Genomic DNA, 24,379 nt, shown 5'->3' with positions numbered 1-24,379 from the left:
GTGAAAAAAAAAATTCTAAATCAATAATTTAGAAGAGTATGCTTTTCATGTGGAGTGATAAGAGCTGGTATGTGACTATGCAGTTCACGTTTGTCCTCCGGCGGTGGGAAACTCAGGCAAATGGAGCCTCTACCATGCTTAGCAAGCGTCTTCCAAGCCTTTGAGTGCCACCATCAGACAGGAGGAAAGAGTCCTCAGAATCATGCGAGTAGCTATAAACGCGCCACTCCAAGCCTGGCCCATCCATCTGCTCTCATTTCTCAGCCCAGAGCTCAGGCACAGTGGTGTCTAGTTGCAGGGGAGCAAGGAAATGTCATCTCCTCCATGCCAAGGCATGGAGAAACTCACTTGAGAAGAGCTGGCCTTTCTGCTTTCTCCTAAGTACTTACCATCCCCTGAAGGACACCACTCCTCACCCGAGTAGCTTCCTATGCAAATGTTTATCAATTCGGAGGAAATTGCCCAGAAAGATACATATGGAATGATTTGTGCTGAGTAAAATATTACATAGGACATCATTATTTTATTCCTTAAACTTTTCTATTTCTATTTTCAATTCCTTTTTATTTTATTCTTGTATTACTTTTGTGATGAAAAATTAAAACATTAAGAAACCATTAAATAAGTGGAAATAATTATTTTAAATACATGTTTAATTTAGCAAAATTTATCTCTCCCAACATTCTTAGATCATTTCCTTGTGATCTTGTAAATGGGACTTATATATCTATTATACCCAGTTTCTCCTGGATTTTTATTACACAGGCTTTGCTAATGCCAGAAGATGCATGACTATCTTTTGTTTACACCCAGTTATAGGAAATGGGCTCATGTGAAATAATGCTTCCAAAGTACACAGTGGTGTACACATTGCCTGTGTGAATGGAAAAGCGATTGTTCACTCACCCACACTTCCCAGTACCAAAGTTAGTTTTATAAACCTATTAGAAAGTAGGGTAGAATGTCTTGCTAACACTTGCACAGACAGTTTCTAAGATACACCAATGTTTTATTTCCAAATAAATATTGTTCTATAACATGAATTATTCATAAGCCAAAACCATATGGATCTAGGATAATTATGTATATTAACTATCCATCTGCAGGACTGTGGTAGCTCTTAAGATCATGGTGGGGGTGGGTGCTTTTAAGACGCAGATTTCTGGATTCTATTCCAGACATGCTGGGATGTCTAAGGCCTGAGCCCAGTGGTCCCTAAGATGCTCCATTGATGAGTCTCAGGTTTGCAGTCCCAGGTGGGGAGGGTCTTCCGATGGGCATTTGGAGAGCTATTGTCCTAGGAAGCTATGATGGAATTCTCTTCCTCAGTGCAACCAAAGCGCCTGTGCCTTTTCTCTGTTTGATAAACCACTAAAGCTGTGTTCATTTTAAAGGGAAATGAAATACTATAGAGACTGTCACAATGCTATCATTCTCTACCTTTTCCCTGTAGTCATCCTGTCCGGATGCGGTAAGCATCCTTCCCCTCGAACTAGAGACACACCTGTAGGTGAACAAATTGTGTTTATTGTTGAAGCAAAGCAAAACAAATGCTATAGAGAATAGTGAAGAATGAGGAGAGAAAACCATCCGAAAGAGCCAAGTATAGGATTTGGACTTCGGTTAGGTAATCAGGGGAAGAGTCTGAGTTGACAGAGGGTGGCGTAAGGGCACAGGGGCAGTTTGTGTTGGGTATCTTGATAAATTGTCAGCAGCGTAGGGCTGACATCACAACCGGAGGAAGGAGCTGTGCCTGGAAAAGGAGCAGGAGTCTTTCACTGAGTTGGGGGGAGATGTGGGTAATTTGCGGGTTACATCATTACTTTGCAAGAATCAGATGCAGATGTTCAACATAGAACACATCTTTGTGTGGCTGGATCACTCCACGATAACTGTTAGGTGAGAACGTCAGATCAGTTCTCAGATACGAGAGCCACTCAAAAGGATTCGTGATATAAATTAACTCATTTCCTTCTGACTTCTGGTTCCTTCCACCCTTTCCCTCATGTTTTTCTCCTCTCTTTTCTCTTCCTTCCTGGTCTGGGATACTTACAAATGATGCTGGATTCTGTGTCCTTTCTCACTTCTCCTTAGTTGTCAAGAGTCCCCTTAGTATTAAACATCTAGACATTGCACATGTTTTTGGCTCCACCAGGTGTTGTCAAATTTCTTTCCCAGGTGACCAATTTGCTTTCCTATCAGCAATTCGTATGAGAAGTTCTGCCAGATTTTCTCCTTAGCATGGGACAGTTTTCCACACGTAAAAGTATTTTTTTGGCTTGTGTGGTAGTGTCTTGTTTTAATTTTCCTGTTCTCAATTGTTACTGAGATGGAACATCTGTGCACGTGCGTATTCCTCCATAGGAACAGTCGAGTGTCCTGGCTGAAAGTATGGCCTCTGCAGTTGGGATGTCTGCATCTGAGTCCTGGTTCTGATATTTGCTGATTGTGTGGCCTTGAGCTTGTTGCTTCTATGAACTGAAGATGATAAAATCTTTGCAAGGTTGTCATGAAGTTGTAGATGTAAGGGTCTCTCAACAGGGCTTGACATACGTGATATTATATTTATAAACCCTAAACCATTGTTGCCATTTGTGTTATTAATTGTGTTTCTTTTTCAGTGAAGTGTACATTTTTATCTCTTACCCACTCGTAGCTTGGGCTCTTTGTCTTTTTGAAATTTGATTTATCAGTGTTCTTCATGCATTTTGCACAATAACTCTTTTATTATCTTTCTTTGGTCATAAATATTTTCTGTGGTTTTCCTTTTTATTTTATATGTAGTGTTTGCTTTTCATGTATTAACACAAATGCACAGAGCCGAAAGAGTAAATAAAAATGATACACCTTAGTATTTGGCATAAATATGATATATGGTATGGTGTCTCTTAGCTGGCAGATATAAAGCAGTATATTGGCCTTTCTCTCTTATATTCTTTTTAGCCTAAGGATAAAGAGCCTATAGTTATGACATAACTGTATTGTCAACAACACAAACATGATCAGGCAGAGGCAATGATTCAGCCATGGCACAGAGTCCTTAGGACCACATCTGGCTTGCAGAGGGCTTCGTTTTGTTTTGCTGGTTTCATTGTTTGCTCGGGGCCAGCAGGGTAAGCCTGCAAAGTTTTTCAAACTTTTTAAATTAATTGCCAAATTATTTCACATCAAGAATTTCAGCCATCTTGGTTACAACAGTAAAACCTGGGCCATTTGCCATTGCTGGCTTGCTACCCATCGGCAATGCTGGTCTGCCACTAAGTAGCAACTGACCCCCTTGCATGGGAAATAATTTTCTAGTTTGTCCCCCCCCCTTCACCCCAACATGATCAGTATTCTCCCTGTCTTTGACTCCATTGGCAGATACCACTTACTGCTATATCTAATCCCATGTTTTCTTTACTCACGTACATTGACTGTCTGGACGCACAGGCAACTGAGTCTGTGTGTTAGCTAAAAGAAGGAAAGATCAGGTAAAACCGCCCCCTCCCAACAGCGCTAGAACCACTGGGGGTGAGGTGGGGACCAGTCATCATTTATAGTTTTCAGTGAGGATGACTTCATAATTACAATGATAATTTAAACATAATATAAAGCTGGTAGTTTAACTCTTTTATGCCATATACTCTGGTGTTCCCTAGGGCAACATAAATACCCATCAGTAAGAATGTTAAGTGCATTCTGTAAAATAGGACCCTCTCCTATTTTACATGATTGATTTCAAAGCATCAGGCTGTGCGATGTCATTGGCCTCTGCCTATTCCGGGCAAGGTGATTCATCCTGGGCTAGTGGACAGGCTGCTTGCTGTCATGGCTGAATCTCGTGCTTCTCGGGCCGTGTACTTTGTTTGCACTTGCTTGCTCAGTTCGGGCTTCTAACTTTGCTTAAACTCCACGTTCTACCCAAGAGTCTATTCACCATGATGTGGGCATCTTTGTTTCATTTCTAATTCCTTGAATTTTCTCCCCCCCCAACTGTGTGCCCCTGGTTCCTATTAGACCCCTGTGCTTCCTGAGATGCCCGTGTCCTAGGTACTGGATGACCTGAATCTTAGTTTTGGTATTATTAGCAGAGGAAGAGTGGAAAGGAGGAGGAAAATGGGAGCAGATGACGGGAGCATGGAGCAATATATAAATCAGGCTTCTTTGAGGTGTTTGGTTATAAATGTGGAGTAGGAAGTAAAAATTCGGAGGTTACACAGGGAAAGGAAAAAAAAAACGAGTTAGTCAATGGTAGGCGGAGTGCGGCAGTGCTGAAGTAAGGGCTAGGAAGTACCTCTGGTGTTCTGCGCTTGACACAGGTGAGAAGAGAAACTGAATGGGGATTTGGATTGAGGAAAAACCAGAGGCCCTCTTACAGACCTAGTACATGGCTAGTCTGCAGTATTGTGTACATTTGGGTATGTGCTATACACACTTGTGTGTATGTAATTGTGCATGTTAACATGTGTATGTGGATGCATGTATACATGCATGTGGAGGTCAGAGGTCAACTTTGAGTGTTTTATTCTATTACTTTTTTTCCTTGCTCAGTTGATTAATGATACAGGATTTCACTATGCAGTCCTAGGTGGCCTGCAACTCACTGTGTAGACCAGGCAGACCTCCAACTCAAAGAGTCCTCCTGTCTTTGCCTCAGGAGTGCTGAGATGAATGGTGTGGGCCATCACACCCAGCTCTCACTGAGGTGATATATTGTGGACCTTAATAAAATTTACCTGAAGATCAGAGAACAGAACAAGCCACTCGATGAAACATAGAGGTCAAGCAGTGGTGGCACACACTTTTAATCCTAGCACTTGGGAGGCAGAGATCCATCTGGATCTCTGTGAGTTCAAAGCCACCCTGGACTACATGAGATTGACTCAGTCTAGGAGAGAAAACAGAGCCAGGCAGTGGTGACACAGGTCTTTAATCCCTGTACTGGGAAGCACACACACCTTTAATCCCAGGAAGTGATGGCTGGGCAGAGAAAAGCATGTAAGGATGAGGAAACAGGAACTAAGAGCCCTTCAGGCTGAAGACTCAGGCATTCAGTCACTCAGAGGATTCGTGGAGCTGGCGTTTACCCCAATATCTGGTTCCAGGTTTTTTATTTAAATTTTTTTTTTTTTAATTTCAAACGACATATCTCCTTATGTTTTAAGCTAGAACCTCTTATTAACTCTGGAACTCACTGATTTGGCTAGACTGCCCCAGGGAGTCTCCTGTTTCTGAGTTGCCTGCACCAGGACTACAGGTGTGTGTCACCAATGTTATTCATTAAGTGGCGCAATGTTATCCATTAAGCGGCACTGTTTACCTTGCAAGAAAAGCCACGAGGCACAACAAAACCCACCATAAGAGTTTATTAAGGGAAGAGAACAGAAGGGGGTGCTTAGGCCTATGGAAAGATGGTGCAGGAAGAGAGGGAGGGGATATGTAGAACCCACTTTTATAGATTCCCCCTGCACATGTGCATATGGGCTTAGGTAACTATGCCACACATGCGCATAGATTACGTGAATGCACTGCGCTCAAGTTACATGGTCATGCAGCACACAGGTTACAGGATGACTAAGCATCCTGGCAGCCCATGAGCGGTCGTGGGGGAGTGGCTAGGAATTCCGACAACCATGCCCACCTTTTTATGTGGTTCCTGGGAGTCTGATCTCAAGACACCATGTTTGTACAGCAAGCACTTTGTTGACCGAGTCATCTCCTCAGTCCAAGTGGCACTTTGAACCTCTAAAGAAGGAAATTCATCTCTTTCCTTGAATCAAATGCAGAGGTGTGTGTGTGTGTGTGTGTGTGTGTGTGTGTGTGTGTGTGTGTGTGTGTGTTGTGGGGATGTCTTTCTGCGTCTGGATAGAAGGTCTATTTCTGTTTCAGAATCTTAAAGCACTCACGGTCCCTAAATGGGAGAGAGCTGCTGGCCTTTGGGCTCTGTGTGTCCTGTGAGTAGTCAGAGCTCTGTGGGAGTTGAGATGACTAGAGAAAGACCCCTGGAGGGTTAAGGGCTTAATGTAAAGCTGAAGTGGAGTGAGATGTTGTCTGGGATTAGTGTCCCACAGGTCTGTACTGACGGCTGCTGTCAAACTCGAGATATACACAGAGGAAATTAAGCACCATCCTGTGAAGTCACGGGGAGGATTTATCTCCATCGATAATGCCAAGTGTAAAATCTGAAATAACAGGTTCACATTTCACAAACCTAATTTTATATTTTTAAAACATATGCTCTTCAAGACGCGGTCTTGCAAAAGCACTTAGCTTTGATTTCCTACGGCACCGGCACCGTGATCTCCCACCTTTTGTTCTCCTTAGGTTATTTTTAGGCATCACCCCATGACAAGCCAGGCTGGGATCCAAAGGCACAGTAAACAGGGCTATTTCTAGTCTTTTGGAGCACTAACACCTCTTTGTTTTCCCGGCAGCAAAACTGCTGAGTTCTTGAGCAGACTGGACACAGACCGGAGAAAGAGAACTGCCTGTCAAACTGCTCTTCATGCTTCCCAGTCCTCAGTATGGGTGAGTGGAAACTCCTGCAGGGTAGGTACTGTCTGGCACCTTTGAAGAAATGTTTAGAGACCAAAGATTAAGGGCCCAAAGTGACAGGTACAGCACAGAATGATCTGGAACCCTGATTCACCCCCCCTACCACTGCCCCTTGAGGTATAAAACAATGCTTGTATTTGTTACCATAACACGGGTATCTGAAAATTTTTTTATCTTACCCAGCCGTCCACCTATACCCCCTCCAATCTCTTACCCTGTACAGAATAATGGGGTTTATAGATGAAATTCTAAACAGTCTTTGTAAATGAGAAACACAGAGCCAAATACAGAGTTAAAGCCTAAGAGATCAGAGCAAGAGCCATGACTACCTTATCTGACCACCTCGCTGCAATCGCTTCCCCCAAGAGAGAGACCTTCTTCCTGTGCGACTTGTCTTTTTATTGCCTTTCTGTTCTGCCTTCTCATTGGCACCAAACCCAACCACATGACTTCCTCGTCACTGCCTGTCTAGACAGACCTCCAGGTCTCTATGGTTGGTACTGGGATTAAAGGTTCAGGTCACCACGACTGGCTGTGTCCTTGACCACACAGAGACTCTGCCTGCCATGTGATTGGATTAAGGGTGCGTGCCACCACCAGTGGACTTCTGCTTAATGGCTCACTTTTACCTCTGATCTCCAGGCAACTTTATTTATTAACATACAAATAAAATCACATTTTAGCACAAATAAAATATCACCATAGGGTTTCATTTTAATATTTTTTATGTATGGATACAATAAACTGTTATCATATTAACTCCATCCCCCATTAACCCCATGGCCCCTCTGTCTAGTCTTTCTGGTCCTTTTCATTTTCCCAAATATTCCTTCCATTTTCATGCTTATAATTTTTAATCTTGATTCTCCATGTGAGAATATACTTTTGACATCTGTTTAACTAAGGCTCACTTATTTCACTTGACGTTGTAATTTCCCATTCAACCCAGTGTCCTAAAAAACGACACAAGTTTGTTCTTTGTAGTGAAAGATACTCTATTATAGTATTTCTACCACATTTTCTTTATCTTTCATCCACAGACAGGTACTTAGGTTGACTCTAGGCTTTGGCAATGGTAAATGAGGCTAGGTAAACTTGGGCAATCGGGTATATTGTATGCTGACATTGATTCCTTCACCTCACCAAAACATTTATTTCTATATAAGGCCTAGTTCATTCTCTACACCAAATGACCCCAGTAAGGAGAGAGAAACCAATACTTAGGAAGCTGTGTACCGAGCGCAGAGCTTAGCACCGTCAGAAAACCCCACTGCTTTTTGAGGAAGAAGCGTGTCAGTCAGGCTGTGTGAGGCGCTTCCTGGTGGAGGATACCTGAGCCGAAGCTGACGAAAACGAGTTAGTGAAACGAAGAGAGTTATTCCAGGTGTCCGAATTCCCTGGCGCCAGGTGTCCAGGCAAGGGAAGAGCACAGCTGGGTGCTGGGGACGGTGCCTCACGTAGATACGAGGGAGAAATAAGCCAGAAGGCTCCGGAAGCAAGCAGGGCCCTGAGGAGTTTTCCTCAAATGGGGTATCAGTGGCAAACTGGGTGGGGCAGGTTGTTGTCTAGTTTGTGTAGCATCTCCGGCCCCCAAATGCTAGTAACATCCCCTCGACCAGTGGCTCTCAACCTTCCTAAGGCTGTGGCCCTTTAATCCAGTTCCTCATGTTGTGGTGACCCCCAACCATAAAATTATTTTCATTGCTACTTCATAACGATAGCTTTGCTACTGTTATGGGTCATACTGTAAATATTGGATATTTCCAAGGGTCTTCCATGCCACCTTTGAAAGGATCATTTAACCCCCCCCCAAAGGGTTTGCAACCCACAGGTGGAGAACCATTGACCTAGACAATGAGACACCTAGAAATGGCCCCAACAGGAACAAGGAGGATTCAAGGTCTCTTGTATTTTCCTGGGACCACACAGACGATGGTGTGAAGGATAGATCCAAGAGAATTGAGAGAAAAGAACCTCTAAGACTCTGATTGTGGTCTAGGTGCCACGTGATGAAGAATTCAACAAGTGAGAGTGGATGTGGTGGGCGTTGAAAACAGGAAGGGAAAAATGGCCAGACTTGGTTGTTGCATGCTCACTGGGGGGAAAATATGATGCCATGCTTAGAAAAAAGACCACTCTTGCTTCCTGACCTGTAAGGATCCTGTTTTATATTTTTCCCCTGTTTCTGATGTGGTGTTGTATAATCTACACTTGTCACTCGTCAGTGTGAGCTCTATCATTGTGTCACCCCAAATCCGTCATCTCACTCCCCTCTCTACAGAACCCTGAGGGGGAGAATGGAAAAACCGCAGGTCACAGGCATACATTATGTGTGGAGGGCAAGTCCTAAGCAAGTCTGGATAGCCTTGTGGCTGTGAGGGAACAAGGACAGTAGAAATTGGAGCTCTAGGGCTTACTTGCCAGTGTATCTTGCTTTCTAGTTGGGAGCTTTTGGAGTACTGCAATGTGAAACATCAGCAGGACTGTGTCTGCTTGCTCTATCGATTTTAACTCATTTCTTTGACTGTACAAGACCATCCTGAATTTTAACAGTGTCGTCTATAACGCATCAGCCATGTCTCCCAGAGCTGCATATTCTCTGGATTGATTAGTGCACACGTAGCACCATCCTCGAGCTATCAATAGGAAATATGGAGCAGGATCAGCCCCAGGATGGTTCCTCATGAGCTGCTTGCAAGAGATACTCGATTTTTGACATCAAACTATTAATAAGTTGTCAGCGTTCGATATACTTAACTGAGTTTTCACCCGTAGTGTGCTATTCTCCTTCTGTCTAATCCATATGCATAGAATTCTGAGAAAGCTTTGTGCAGCCATTTCTAATGCTTTAAGAAAGTCAAATATGTACATTGCACTTCTGTGAAAAACGTTCATTCTGTTAAGAGGATACCTAGTCCATGTCCAGAATGTGAGCCATGTCCCACTCCCATCTGCATGTATATGGAGAGCTGAAAGGATTTAAATTATTTTTGTCTGTTTCCTAATTTTGTTACACTCTTCAAAGCAACTTTTCTGAAAAGCTTTTCTCCTACATTTAAAACTACTATCTCATATGTATGTTCAGTGTCTCCTGATCATATCTACCCCGCTGTCCCTACTGGCTCCACCAGCACAACTTTCTCCCAGTTTTATGTCCTCTTTTTCTTTTTTTAAATTTATATTTTTACTAAAATTTTTTCATACAATATATTTTGATATTCTTCCCCTTCCCCCAACGCCTCCCAGGTTCTCCTCACCTACCTCCCCACCCAATTTCATGTTCTTTCTCTCTCCAAAAAAAGAGAAAGAAAACAAAAAACAACACAAACCCCCACAAATCTAAAGAAACAAATGAAAAACCCATTAAGACAAAAACAAAACATAACAAAAACAATAAAACTGAACAAGAAAAAAAGCAAACAAAAACCATGGAGTCTTTTCTGCATTGAGCTGCTACTCCTGGGATTGGGCCTGGAGTGTGGGTGATAGACCAAATGGCACTCCTTTCCCAGAAGATAGTATTTGCAAATAGTTTCTTGCTTAGGGTGGGACTTTGTGTCCATTTCCCCTTCTCTGTTCTGTGAGAAATCTTTACAGGTCTTGTGTATTCTTGTCACAGTTTCTGTGAGTTCATGTGTTGTGTCTGTTTGGCACTGTTTCCTGGGAGTCATCCACCATCTCTGGCTCTTAAAATTTTCCTCTTTCATATAGATCCAAATAGATGGGAGGGCCTTGATGAAGACGTCAAAGGACCGAGTGCTGCAATCTCCCACTCTCTGTATATTGCCCAGTTGAGTTTAATAAGTGCTGCCCATACATTTGGGAGTAGGTCATCTACCAGAGGTCCCACTCCTCGGGAAACATGACCCTTGACTCTCTCTTCCCTACCTGGCTCCTCCACTAAGGATGGGGTCTTATAACCCTCCATAATATATATATATATACATATATACATACACACATATATATATACATACACACACATACACACACACACACACACACACACACACACATATATATATAATATATATATATATAATATATAATATATATATATATATATATATACATATATATAATAGAGGTACCTTGCATAGGTGGACAAAGCTTCTTCCAAAATGCCTAGGTTAATAAAGGAAATTCTCAGTGCCAGGCATGAGTTAGCTTCCCATAGGTCTTTACACACATTTCTAATTTGAACATACAGCCACCATTGGGAGATAGGGATTTTATAAATACTGTGTAATTATATGGATGAAAAAGGCTGTAGGAAAATTCCTTTGTGTGTTAGAATAAAGCTCTCTGAGGTTTAGGACTCCAGACAAAAGACATCTGAAGAATTTGCTTAGACTTAGATGGTGTCACTCTCTCCAGTAAATATGTGTGTGTTGGGGTTAAGGTGGGGCAGAAATCCTTTCTTTCTGAGATATTAGCAATGAATATTCTCAGCTACGTTCTAAATAGTTTGCAGTCCTTGCTTGTTTTGCCCTCTTCTGCAAAGAATAAGGTATATATATTATATTCATTGAGAGTTTCATTTCCATACAATGTGCTTTGTCATACTTACTATTTACCTTTCCTCAGCTCCATCTCTACCCTTTCCTACCCACCCAACATTGTGTCTTTTTTGTTAACCTATCAAGGCCTGTTTGTGCATCCCAAATATTCTTGGATGTGTGGCCTTCTACTAGAGTGTGGTCAACTTCCTAGGGGCTATAATCTTAGAGAAAACTGTCTCTCCCTCTCCCAGTGACTATTAATTGCCAATACCTCCTTAGCTATGTGTGGGACTTCCTGCCAACTCCCTTTTCCATTAAGGTGTTTGGTTTGGCTTGAGTTTGCACACGTCTTGTGAGTTCATCTAGATAGCTTCCTTGCTTTATCCAGAAGACAGCTTCCTTGTGGTTATCCACTGCCTACTCTTACACTCTTTCCACTCTCTGGTCCACAACGATCCCTGAGCCTTGGGAGGAGGGGTGTGGTAGAGATGTTTCATTTAGGGCTGAGCATTCTATTGTCTCTTATTTTCTGTACTTTGGCTAGTTGAGGGGGTCTCTGCTAATCACTACGTATTGCAGATAGAAGCTTCTTCGGTGGGGTTTGAGAGATGCACTGATCGATGGGTACGATACATCATTAGCAATCAGTTTACTACTGTGTCAGTTTAGCAGTATAATGGTAGTGGTTTCTTCTCTATGCCCATGAACTGTTTAGCCGTAGGTTCTTGGCTCAATAGTGGTGCCTAGTATGGATTTCATTTTGTAGAGAGGGACCTAAATCCAATCAAAAGGAGTGGTTTGCTCATATAATGTTTGTACCACTAAAATTATAGCCCAATCTTCTATTCCTTAAAGTCCCTTAGTGGCTTCCAGTATCTCCAATGATAAAGCCAAAATGTCTTAGCTTAGGTGCAATGCTTTTTATACTCTCCACACCCCTGCCCACCTCTCTCCCTACCACACCCCTGCTCTTTAGATGACCCCTCACCAGCCCCTAAGGTCTCAGAGGACTGATCTTGATGTTTGCTACTTCATTTGTGATCCTGGGACCCACAGCATTGGTCATCTGGGAACATGCAGAGATGCAGATAGATCTCAAGCCCCATTCCAGACCTTCTGAGTCTGAACTTGCTGTTGAATACGGCCCCTGGCTGATTCATGTGCATGTTTATGTTGGAGAGAAGCTGCCCTGGGGTTATCTACTCACTCTGCTCTCCACACGCTGTATGAGTTGTTTGTTTGCAATTTTTATCCATGGGTCACATGTTCATTCCTTTAAAACATTTCACGATGCTCCTATGTCTGCACCCCCTCTGCTCTGTTTTGTCCTGTTTGCATACAAACACCCCAAAGTCCTTGTATTTTCTGCTGTTGATGCAACAAACTGTTGTTGGTTGTTTTTATTCTTTGCTCTTTGGGGCCCCACCACCCAGCTCCCAAATAAATACACGGAGGCTTATTCTTACTTATGAATGCCCGGCCTTAGCTTGGCCTATTTCCAGCCAGCTTTTCTTAACTTAAATTATCCCATCTACCTTTTGCCTCTGGGCTTTTACCTTTCTGTATTCTATGTTTTCCTTTCTTTCTTACTCAGTGGCTGGCTGTGTTGCTGGCTGGCTGGCCCCTGGCATCCTCTTCTCCTTCTCCTTTTCTCACTTGTCCCTTGTCTCTCTCCTTTTATTTATTCTCTCTGCCTAGAAGACCTGCCTATTTCTCTCTTCTGCCTAGTTGTTGGCCATTCAGCTCTTAATTAGACCAATCAGGTGTTTTCGATAGACAAAGTAGCACAGCTTTACAGAGTTAAACAAATAACATAAAAGAACACAAGGCATCTTTGCATCATTAAATAAATGTTCCACAGTGTAAGTAAATGTAACACATCTTCAACTAATATTCAACAACAAAGAACCACTGTAGACTAACAGTGGGTAGCTGTGAAGGGCAGCCAAGGTTAAGAAGGACCTGCACTGAGGGTGTCTTGATGTAAGTGAACTCAATTATTTTTTTATGTTTCTGGGGGCCAGAAATCCAAGATGAGTCTGAAGACACTAAAACCGACAGGACTGGTTCCTTCTGTGGAGACTGTGGGCATCGGTGCCTTGCCTTCTGCAGCCCCTGTCACTCAGGCTGCCTGTCCCATGCCACATCAGCTGGGTCTCTTCTTCTCCCTCTGCCCTGCTCTGACCTCTTGCCTTTTTGTCATGTGGACTCTTGGAATTCCACTGGGTCTCCCCAGCTGATCGAGACTAGCCTCCCACCTTGCTGTTCCTCTTGTCTTAGGTGGTGATATGAACATATTCTAGGGAATGGAGTGGAAATATCTCTGGGAGAGCATTTTGTACCCTTTTGGTTTTTGGCAATATCCGTTAACATGCGTATATTACTATCTCTTGATGACTTTCAAACCTTGCCAACTCATTTCTTCTTTTCATTCTCTCAGCATTACCAGTGTTTCGGGCTTCCCATTACTATGCCCTATCTGAGTGTCTTTTCCTTGCCCAGCCAGTTAGTTAGTATAAATCTGGTTGCACTGTCTGTCTTTTGCAACTTGTAAACATTTGAGAAGGTTCTATTTTATTTTTGTATTTTCTTGATCAAATGTTCACAGGAAACCGTCTTTAGTCTTTCCAGATGTCCCACCCAATACTTCTTGGCTAAAGATTCCACACATATTCCATTTTGTGACTGTCAGCTAGCTCCTCGGTTCTGTCTTCCCCATTCAGATGCCACCTCGCTCCTGCTCTGAATGCAGCTTCTTTTTCTAGTCCAGACTATAGGGGTTGTTCTGGAGCTTTCCTTTAGCACAGTGGGTCAGAGATTCCTCTGCCCAGTGAACTGATCTGGGGAGCTTTAAAACTTGTCCATACTGTGCTTGAGCTGGCTTTTTGGAGCCCACTGCCTATGGTGGGACACCTCGTACAGCCTTGAGGCAGAGGGAGGGGCTTGGACCTGCTTCTACTGAATGTACCAGGCTCTGCAGACTCCCCATGGCAAGCCTTACCTTCTTAGAGGAGGGAATGGGGGGTGGCTTGAGGGGGAAGGCTGGAGGGGTAGGAGGAGAGAAGAAAGGGGGGATCTATGATTGGTATATAAAAATGAATAAAAAATTTCTTAATAATAATAATAATAATAATAATAATAATAATAAAAACCTTGTTCATGCCTAGGTCACACCCCCAGAGATCCAGCTACAGTGTGCCCCGGACTGGAGGGTTTTCAAAGCACCCAAGGCAGCTGTGAAGTGCAGCCAAGGTCGAGAAGGACTGTCTGAGTGTCTTGGGAATCGCCTTTATTGTCTTTTTATCTCGAGTTCCCCGACTTTGCGATCTCCTTAGCTTCTGCTTGTAGGCTTTGTTCCTTTGTTTCAATGTAACATCTTGTCTAATAGTTTCCGTGGAGAAGACACAGGGAAGGCAAATGCGTTCAGGTCCTTCTGTGTGGGACACTATTTTTACAACCCCCCCCACTTTGCTTGCAGTTCCAAACTGGATAGAAGTTGGCTCCTGAGTTTTGATGGTCCTGCTCTTCTACTTTTCAGTATTGGCTCCTGAGCAATCCAAGGGCATCTGGATTTTAGTTCTTATAGGAGTTTTGTAAACCTGCTTTCCTGGGGAATAGTTTAACATCCCCCTTTCTTCTCCTGACAGTCCGTAGTGATGTGACTGAGTAGGAGGGTTTTTATTACTCATTTTCAACTTGGAAACTCATTTCTAGTCCTAGATAAGTTTCTAGTGCTACTTTCTTTTTATTCATTTCGCTTCATTTTCCCCTTATGGAATTCCCATTTCTCTAATCCCAGGCCACCTGGATTTATTTTCTAACTTTATCTTTTAAACATTTTTCTTTTCTCCTTGAATTTATCTTCCAGTCCCTTTAGCTCCTGCCTGCTGACACACTTTTGTGACTTTATCCTCCAAGTGTTTTATGGATTTGATTGTTTTTGTGGAGGAGGGAAATCTTGGTCGTTTTCTGGGAATCTGTCTCCATTTCTTTGGAAAGAATGTACCACCCTTTTCATTTGGGCGGCCACAGTGCAGGAGACAGGTGAAAACCCCACGGAGGGCGTCAGCCTGCAGGATCCTATGTAGCCTTTGCCTGCTCACCATTGTTGCCTTCTAGGCTTGCTGTGTCTGCTTTCATTTTTGCCAGAGAATACACTTTGGATTTCCTGTGAGGACTGAGAGAATTAGCACTTGAGTTTTCAGGACAAGGGGGCAAGCAGCTATTTGCACTTCCTAATAATTTCTTTCTTTCGTCTTCCTGTGGCCCATCTGGCTCCCCAAATAGCTGGTGCATCCATGTATTACACCCTCATGCAGCTCTGAGGAAGAAAAAGGGAGGGGGCTGTCTGTTTGTGTTTTGAATGTGAAATGTCTCCCATAGACTCATGTATTTGAACACGTGATCCCAGCTGCTGATGGTGTCTGGGAAGGTCACAGAACCTTTAGAACAATGGTTCTCAATTTGTGGGTCACGACCCCCCTTCACAGGGGTCAGATATCAGATATCCTGCCTATCAGATATTCACATTCTGATTCACAGCAGTAGTGAATCAGTTGTGAAATAGCAGTGAGATAATTTGGTGACTGGGGGTCACCACAGCATGAGGAACTGTATTAAAGGGTCACGGCCTTGGGAAGGCTGAAGACCACTGCTTTAGAAGGTAGAGCTTGACTGAAGGAGGTGAAAAGTTGGGGGTGGGCCCTGAGGTTTTATAGCCTGCCCCCTCCTCTGTCCACTCTCCTCTTCCTGACTGTGGATGCAATGTGACCTCTGGGTTCCTGCTCAGGGCATTTTGATCCTCTCACAGTGGAGGAATGGGCCCCCTTGAACTGTCAGCCCAAATAAACTCTTCTTCCTTTAAATGGCACCTTGTCGGGTGTGTTATCACAGCAAAGAGAAAAGGAACTAATCTCCTCTGCCCTGCCCTCTGACCCCTGCCAGCTACTCTTGTATCACTTTTTGTTTCTTGATCAATTTGGCTTGATACATTTCCATCTGTGAGTGATGATGTCTCTTGACTAAATCATTTTTTGTGTTTATTTTTATTTCTTATGTGTATGGGCGTTTTTACCTGCTTGTATGCTGCACTATATGCATGCAGTGCCCTCAGAGACCACAAGAGTGAATTAAATATTTTGAAACTGGAGTTAAGATATTATTTGCCCACCATGTGGGTGCTGGGAACTGAACTTGGGTCCTCTGAGAGAACAGCTATTAATCCCTCTGGAAGAGAATAAGACCATCACTCAAATTCTTTGCTCAAATTAAACAAGCTTTATTTTCTGTCAGACAGGGCTGTTTCCTTAAAGTGGGGTTTGGGAAAATAACATTGAACACGAGAAAATGTGAGGCTTATATAGCCTGAAGAATTACAAGGCTAGGAGCTTTCTTAGGCTTTTTGGTTATGTAGGAACTTGTCAGAACATCTCAGAATTATTTGGCAGAACATCTTATCTCGGTGAAGGTCAGGGTATAGAGTGTCAGAGACCATGTCAGATTCCAGAAGATGGGTCAAGACATGATCAAATCCAAATTTTACAGTAAGTAGGAATGCTCTTATTTTGACCTTGTATCAACATGGCTTAAGATGGAACCAGGTTGGTCCATCACAGCCAGTGCTAGTAACCACTCAGCCATCTCTCCAGACCCAACTTCTCTTGATTTTTTGAAAATAGTTTGTTTTATTTTGCTTTGTTTTTAGGTTAATCTTTGAGAGAAAAATATCTAGAAGTACAAACATCCTTACTCCATCATCTGATATGAAAATTTATCTTGGGATGTTATGAAGCCCTCCAGGTTTATGTGTTGAAACCTAAACCCGACCATTTTTGAATGTGAGCTCATTTGAAGATAGGAGCTTCACAGGGCTGATCAGTATGAAATTCAACATGAAACTGAGAGAGTTACATGTAGAAGGAAGTGGTGGGAAAAGAAAGGGATGACTATGACCCCTGCAAGCCAGAAAGGAAGTATGGGGAGACAAAGGATGACTATGACCCCTACAAGTCAGACAGGAAGTATATGGAGACACGGGATAACTATGACCCTGCAAGCCAGACAGGAGGGATGGGACAGATAAATCCCTCCCTCACAGTCAGAAGGAGTAACCTTGATTTTGAAATTATCATGTCTAGAGCCACGAGACAGCAGATTTCTGAACTTTGAGCCACCTGTCTGAGCTGGTTTGACAATGGGAGCATGAGCAAACTCTTTAGTAAACATTGTTTTTCTAATTTAATTTTTTTCATGCAGTATGTTTTGATCATGTTTTCCCTTTCTCAACACCTCCCAGTTCCTCCCACCTTCCTACCCACCCAACTTCATGTTCTCTCTCTCTCAAAAAAGAAAAAGCCATCAAAAAAAAAAAAAAAAAAAAAAAAGGAAATCAAAACAAACAAAGAAGCCAGTAAGACAAAGAGAATTGCCAAATGAAACAAAACCTCCACAGCAAAGGCCCCCTTGGAGTTCATTGGTGTTGACCGACTACTCCTGGGCATGAGGCTTGCTCTGCAGTTGTTATGGTTATGGATCCAGTGATACTCTGTTGGAGAAAACCGAATTTCCCTTTCCCATCAGGTATTCATTGCAAATATCTTCTTGATTAGGGCGGACCTGGTGTCCACTTCTGCTTCTGCGTGCTGGAACTTTGTCTGGTTTGAACCTGTGCAGGCCTGTGCCTGCTGTCACGGTCTCTGTGAGTTCCTATGGGCATCAGCTCTGCTGTGTCTGGCAGACACTGTTTCCTGGAGTCTTCTCCCACCTCTGGCTCTTACAGTCTTTCTGTCTCCTTTTCCACACAGACCCCCGAGCCTTGAAGGATCAGGCTTTGATGAAGACATCCCATTTAGGACTGAATGCTATCTAAAACAATGTGATTTGTCATCTGTTCATAGGATGTTATTCTCCTTTTTTTTTTTCCTGAATTTCTTTTTTTTTTAAATTTAATGTAATTTCTTTATTGATTCTTTAGGAATTTCACATCATGCACTTTAATTATGCTCACCTCCCAGTCCCCCCCATATCCTTCCCTTACCCATGCAGTGCCCCCCAAAAAGAAAATTTTAAAAAATCAAACCAAAACAAAACAGAGCAGCCAATCAAATGAAAATAAGAACAAAACAAACGAACACCCCCCAAACCTCAAAGCCACATCTTCACTTTCCCTTCTTTCCCACCTCCCCATCACCTCTTCATTTGTCCTGGTGGCATTAGGAGCAGTGTGACACATAGTATTCCCTTTCGTCCAATCTGCTTTCCTAGCAAATGTTCATTGCAATGAATCATTGGTCTGGTCCAAGGCCTCTGGTTTCAGTACACCATCATCACTGGATCCTCACTGAAATTCTTCTGGGATATCCTGTGGCTGCCCTGAGTTATGGAGATCCTGTGGGTATCTTCCCACAGGACCAGTCCCTTCACCAGCCCCAGCAGGTCCTAGATGGGGTAGATGTCAGGGTGGGTCAACCCAAGGCCCAGCTATGGGTCTGGGTGGTAGTTGAGCTGGTCAGTCTGGGCCATTGGGGTCACCTGCCTCAGGCAAGAGGGCACAGCCAGCTCCCCTATGCCTATGCCATCAGGGTTAGTTCTCCCTCACCTGTGGTGAGGGGTGGAGGCATCTCTCCCAAGTGCAGGGGCCAGCTCTCTTGCTACAGTGTTTAGCAAGAGGCAGGGCCAGCTGTCCCAGGCCAGTGAAGGGTGAGCTGGCTCAGCATGTCCCTCTGATTTTTTGTTCCTATGGTTCCCTGAGGGGACACAGGCCATAGACATCACCACAAACCTGAGCTGTAGCTGGACCACTGACTCAGACATGGCCTTTGGCAGCAGCTCAGGCCAGGATAACATCCTGGCTCCTGGTGGAAACACTGGCCACTCAGATCTGTATGGCCCTGGAAGAAGCATGGTTCTCAGGGTACCAACATGGTCCCAGGTGGCTATTGAGACCCCAGGCAACCACACAGCCTTTGGTTGTACTAGAAGCCACAGATGTCAACACAGATCCTGGCTGCGGTAGGACCACAGATCCAGGCATAGATTCATGGCAGCAGTCCGGGTCTGGATGTCACCATGGCCTCAGGTGACAGCAAAGGACACCCAAATCAGTATGGCCCAGTGGCAGCATGGTCCTTAGACACCGACATGACCCTACATCGTCGCCATGATCCCTGAAATCAGCAACCCACAGTGGAAATAGGAGCCACAGACATCAAGATGGCTCAGCCATTAAGCACTAGGTTCACAACCAAAAATAGTCTCCTTTCTTAATCAGTTTCCTATTCATTCTCTGAAATATAGCTTAACATCACCCAGTTGGAGAAGGTGTTTTTGACCCTATTTGATTAAATGCCATCTTTTCTAGCTTCGTATGTTACAATAGTTAACATGCCTTGGAACTGTAAATCACTGTCTCTCTGACTTCCACACAAAGTTATTAAAGTCTGAAGTTTGGGATCTTGTTTTGATGCAACTCTTGTACATAGGTGACTCAGGTATTGTTTATGAATGAATGCATTGTAAGCATTCAGGTATTGTTTATGAATGAATGCATTGTAACATCCAGGTATTGTTTATGAATGAATGCATTGTAAGCACAGCTTTGAGAAAAATGGAGAAAAGTGTGCATTGGCTTAATGACAAAACTTCAGTGTCAATTACTATATCAAGTAAATATTTAATGCTATACAAATATTAATGCAGTGATTTAGACTTGGCTAGTATTAAGAACTAAGAAAAAATAGAAAATAAAACATATTTTCTCCTGTATTCCTTTGAACAGAAACTTCCAGTCCTGCCTAGAGATCCCAGTTGGGTAAGCATGAATTAGGGTTGCAAGTAACTTTGAGCTCTCTATAGCTAAGGTATCATGTGACTCCTCAGTTCTTGTGGCCTTTTATATGGCACCTCATATGCATAATAAGCCTCTTATGTCTCAGCTGAAAAATAAGACTCATATTCTGATAAAGAACAATGTGATACATTTATAAGGAAAGGCATTCAAGCAGAATTCATGTTCCTTGTTCAAGACATAATATTTACTTGCATTCTGCCTTGCTCCCTGGGTCTCATGTGGAATATTTGTGATTAAGATTAGCTTTCTCTACTATAAATAGAAAGGGCATGAGAGAACCACTACCCACTTGCTGTGGCTTATCACAACTACATTGTTTGGGTATAGAGATAAGAGAAAGTCGTGGTGTGGAGGTTGCTTGTGTGATGAAGCAGGCTTTGGATATTTGAGGGATTTCTGGACACACAGAGCTCCACCAGCCTCAGTGATGCTTCTGCATGATGTGATTCTGAAAGCCTCTCTCCCTCCCTGGAGAGTGGTTCTTGCTGGTCGATGGTGGGAGATGGATTTTTATGGTTATAAGAATGGGGGGATGATCTAAGAAGTACTTGAGAAAAATTATAGTACGGGAACAGGGGGAACCAAGTACACAGGCTAGCCGGATTTCTAGTCCATAGAACGAGGCCTGAAATATGGGGCTTTCTCAGTCGCTGCTGCTGGGAGTTTTATGAGATGGATGCAGTTTCGGGAGCACTAGGTTTTCAGGTTGTGCTTCCTGCCTTTTGGAGGCTGGGACTACAAGTTCAGTGTGAAGTAGAAAAAGTACATGACACTTGAACAGAATATAGATAGTCTGAGCTCACGATGGGGTTTACACCCAAATAAACCGATCGTAATTTGAAAGTATGGCAAGTCAGAATGTATGTAATGTATCTAACCTAGGGAACACCCTGGCTTAGCATCATCGCAGGCTGTGGAGCGTCAGTCATTTATCCTCCTGATTGCATGGCTGACGGAATGTGTGGCTTGCTCCCACCGCCAAGCATCCAGAGCTAATGTGTTACTACATATCACCAGACTGCGAGAAGATCAAAACTGCATGCACATCACTTTTGCACAACCATAAAGTTGAAAGAAAAAAAAAACTCACAAGTGAAGCATCATAAGTCAGGCACCATGACTACTTGCGATCTCATACATTTCATAATAATTGGTCCATAGGACAGTGTGTTGGGCTACGACAGTGAGTCAGAAAGACAGCAGGACATCCTGTTGAAGGTGCTGGCTCTCTCAAAGCTCCTGTGGTCCAGAAAAGGCTTTTCATCTCCTCCTCTTGGGAATAGAACTGTGTGTCAGGTACAGATAAAGGCTTAGAAAGAAATACATCTTTGGAGTTACGTGTTATCAATCACCAATTGGCAGAGTTTAATAGATACCACAAATGAGCAGTGGTCACGGTAGTGATTCTACAGCCAGTGTCGTTACTGTCTGTGAGAGGGACCAATCAGTCGGTTGGAATAATTGTGAAATCTTTAGCTTTCCACCAGAAGGGATGAATTATGTCAGTTATCTCTGAGGAGAAATTTTACAGCTTAATTAAACAAACATTTAAATCATCCTTTAAAATGTGCTAGATGATTGTGCTTACACTAGCCTTCTTTTTATATATCCCAGGGGATGTCTTCAGATGTATGCATAAATCACTCAATAAGCAAGTATGTATGGAAAGCTTAGTGTATGCTCCACATGGAGGCTGAGTTATTAACAGCAGTCCCTTGGTAGGAAGATGGATGCACTGAATTGATGCTTCTCTGCTTGTACCTTTGCAGGCCAGTAGCCAAATACACAAGGATTCTCTACGGAAGGAAGACAACCAAAAATCGCAGAAGATGAGGGATGGACAACATCAGAAGGTATTTACGAGCCTTCCTTGTTACTGCAGATTGCTTCAAGTACCAGGTGCTTTTGAAGGCTTGCTGAACAGACATGTTTAGATTCTTAAAAAGATTTTGGAAAAACTGACAACACATTGCAAACAAAAGATGGATTCTGGATTTGTTCTATGGAGGCGGCTCCTTCCAGCCAAAATGTTTACTTATGTAGCCCTACAGTGGGTTGTACCGTTTTGGCCACAGCCGGTGCTGGCCGTCCACAGAGAAGAGGAAAACACACACGTGAACACAAAACATAACCAACCCCCATGTGAGCCAAGGGTAGATGAAGTTACAAATGGCATCCAGCGGAGAGTCCAGGGCTTTGAATGAAAGAAGTGTTATGAAACTGGGGTAGACATCTGTACACACATGCATACACATGAAGAGCATCCAGCACACTTTGAGTGATGGAAATCAGTGAGACGAGTGCAGAACCTCCTAACTTCTGAATGGCTGGATTTCACAACTAAAAGTTTCTAGTCTGGTAACTAAAACTAAAATTGTGATTTGATGGTCAAGCATGCTTTCCACGAGCAGGCTCTAGTAGTGGGGCAGATTGGTAATTCAAAGCAGACAGAGAAGTCCTGCCTTGTGCTTTTAATTGTACGGACATTCAGGACAGTGTGGTAACCTGTGCTGTAGGGAAACAGATGCGAAGCTGTGAGAAGTGCAGTCTGGTCCATCCCGGTGCTGACTGCCTTCTCCTCAGCCACACCCTGGCTCGTCTAGAGGATTCCACTCGATATGACATGGCCTATGTGCCAGAAAATGGAGGGGCCGTTCCAGGCCAAAGATCCAATCCTAGTTCGTCTCCCTGTCTAGGGAAATTCCATTCTGCATGATTGTGATTGGTTTTCACCGTGAACATAGGCTGTAGATTTGGGCAACCAGGCTAAGGGAGATTGCCTTTCAGTGTTGATTTGAAAAAGTCTGTTCTTCTCATTAATTATCTTTCAGGTAAATTTCCTTTTTGTCTTTCTGTATTTTATCCAACAGTTCCTGTACCTCATTGTTCTTAGGGTTTATGTAGCATTTTCCTATCACTCAGTTTTTACCCCTCTGTGTTACTGGTCTAAAATGTATGTCCAGTGATGAAAGTGGCTGATTTTCTTTCACTCTGTGTCATGGTCTCTTTGCATTTGTGGTTTGATGTGTCCTCATTTTCTGTGGTTGGTAGTTCATTTGCCCATGTTTGTACTCTTGCCACGTAACTGACATTTCATTCACCGTGTTTTCTTTATTTTTATGATCTCTGGTTGCATTTTTCTCTGTTGTGTTTATTAATCACTCCTCCCCCCTCCCCTCCCATATTATGAGAAGATTTACAGTGCTTCTATTTCTGTTTTTAATCTTGCTGCACCGACTCTGCTTGTCTCTTCGGATCTGAAAATGCATGCATCTCTCTGGCTTTCTGTCGGTGTCTATTCCCTTGTTCCGTCGCTGCTCACCATTCCCGGGACATCTATCAAATGGATTCCAGACAGGCAGGATCAGTTCTCCATACGTCTTCACTCTTCCTTCTGCTCCTTCCCTCTGCATCTCATTCTGAAGAAGGCACTGGATCATCCCGTTGACTGCAGTCTCTCAGGACTCTGCACTGTGTGCTTATTTGACACATATATTGCATTCATTTGCTCACCCAAACCGCTCATTGGCTTTATTGTAGCAATGTTCCGCTTTATGAATCTAATATTCTCATCTCTCCACTGATGGTAACTATCCACATATTAAACTTTCAACTTCATATACCAACTGTATTTCCCGTTTTCTCTCCCATGCATTTGTTTCTTCATGTTTGGTGATTCTTGCTTATGTTCGCCTGGACCCGAGATAAGCAGCCACTGTCCTTATGTGTGGTGGCTTATTCTGTGGTCACAGATCCCTGGCATACTATTTCTCTGAGCTCATTCTCTACTCCTCTGTTTGGTGTGATGGACTGAGGAGAGAAGCCAACACAAACATGCCCTGGATGCCCTTCTCCAGCTGGTGGCCCCAGTAGAGACGTTGGTATTCCTTCACAAAGCTCCTGTGGAGGCACGGTTAACTCAGCTCTAGTGCATCCTGCTCATGCAGTCGTCCTCCATGTACTCTACTGAGGGAGACCTGCTCCCCCCCCCAGGGTGCTCTTGAAGGGGGAGAAGTGAGAAATATGTAGACAGAAGTATAGAGAAGAGAGACAGTTAGAAACACAGGATAGCTCGGGAGGGCCTGGGTCAAAACCCACTGGCCCCTTCTGTCTCTACTAAAGTGCTTTTAAAGGAATGCCAAGGAGTGGAGCAAAAGACCTCCCCCCAGCACAGTCAAGTGCAAACCATCCCAGACACCTGGTGACCATGCACATGGTCATCCATCCCCTAATGCAGCTTTGCTGTGTAAAGTAAGCTCAGGTCTCACTAGGAAGCTTTTGTGGGCTGCCACACTCCATGTAACTTGCCCTGTCCTTTTTACCTTGTTGGCCTTTTCTATCATTTCTAATAGGTTGATTGTACTCCCCGAGTTTTGTATGGTTATCGGTTTAATTTAGAAAGTGAAAAGGCAACAAAGGAAACCAGAAGGCACTCAGATAATTAGGAAACAAAGTTGTTATGGAAGCCATAAAAAGTTGTAGTGCTAGCATC

At 43.3% G+C, this 24,379-nt stretch overlaps 1 protein-coding gene across 7 annotated transcripts in view; it reads left to right on the top strand.

Annotated features, from left to right (window-relative positions):
• Epsti1 (epithelial stromal interaction 1) overlaps positions 1 to 24,379 on the top strand; it is a 102,435-nt gene that overhangs the window by 55,228 nt on the left and 22,828 nt on the right. For 2 of the 7 annotated variants that reach the window (XM_037208371.1, XM_028878521.2), the window contains exons 7-9: positions 6,417 to 6,510; positions 19,816 to 19,848; positions 21,657 to 21,740. In XM_037208371.1, coding sequence (XP_037064266.1) covers positions 6,417 to 6,510; positions 19,816 to 19,848; positions 21,657 to 21,740 — 211 coding nt within the window. Of the gene's footprint in view, positions 1 to 6,416; positions 6,532 to 19,815; positions 19,849 to 21,656; positions 21,741 to 24,379 lie in introns of all 7 variants that reach the window. The other 5 variants (XM_037208370.1, XM_028878513.2, XM_037208373.1 and 2 more) reach the window with 3 other exon arrangements.

This window comes from Peromyscus leucopus, chromosome 9, assembly GCF_004664715.2.
Source record: "Peromyscus leucopus breed LL Stock chromosome 9, UCI_PerLeu_2.1, whole genome shotgun sequence".
Taxonomy (NCBI): Eukaryota; Metazoa; Chordata; class Mammalia; order Rodentia; family Cricetidae; genus Peromyscus; species Peromyscus leucopus.
Note: the sequence above shows the minus strand (reverse complement) of the source record. Positions and strands in the feature narration are given on the sequence as shown.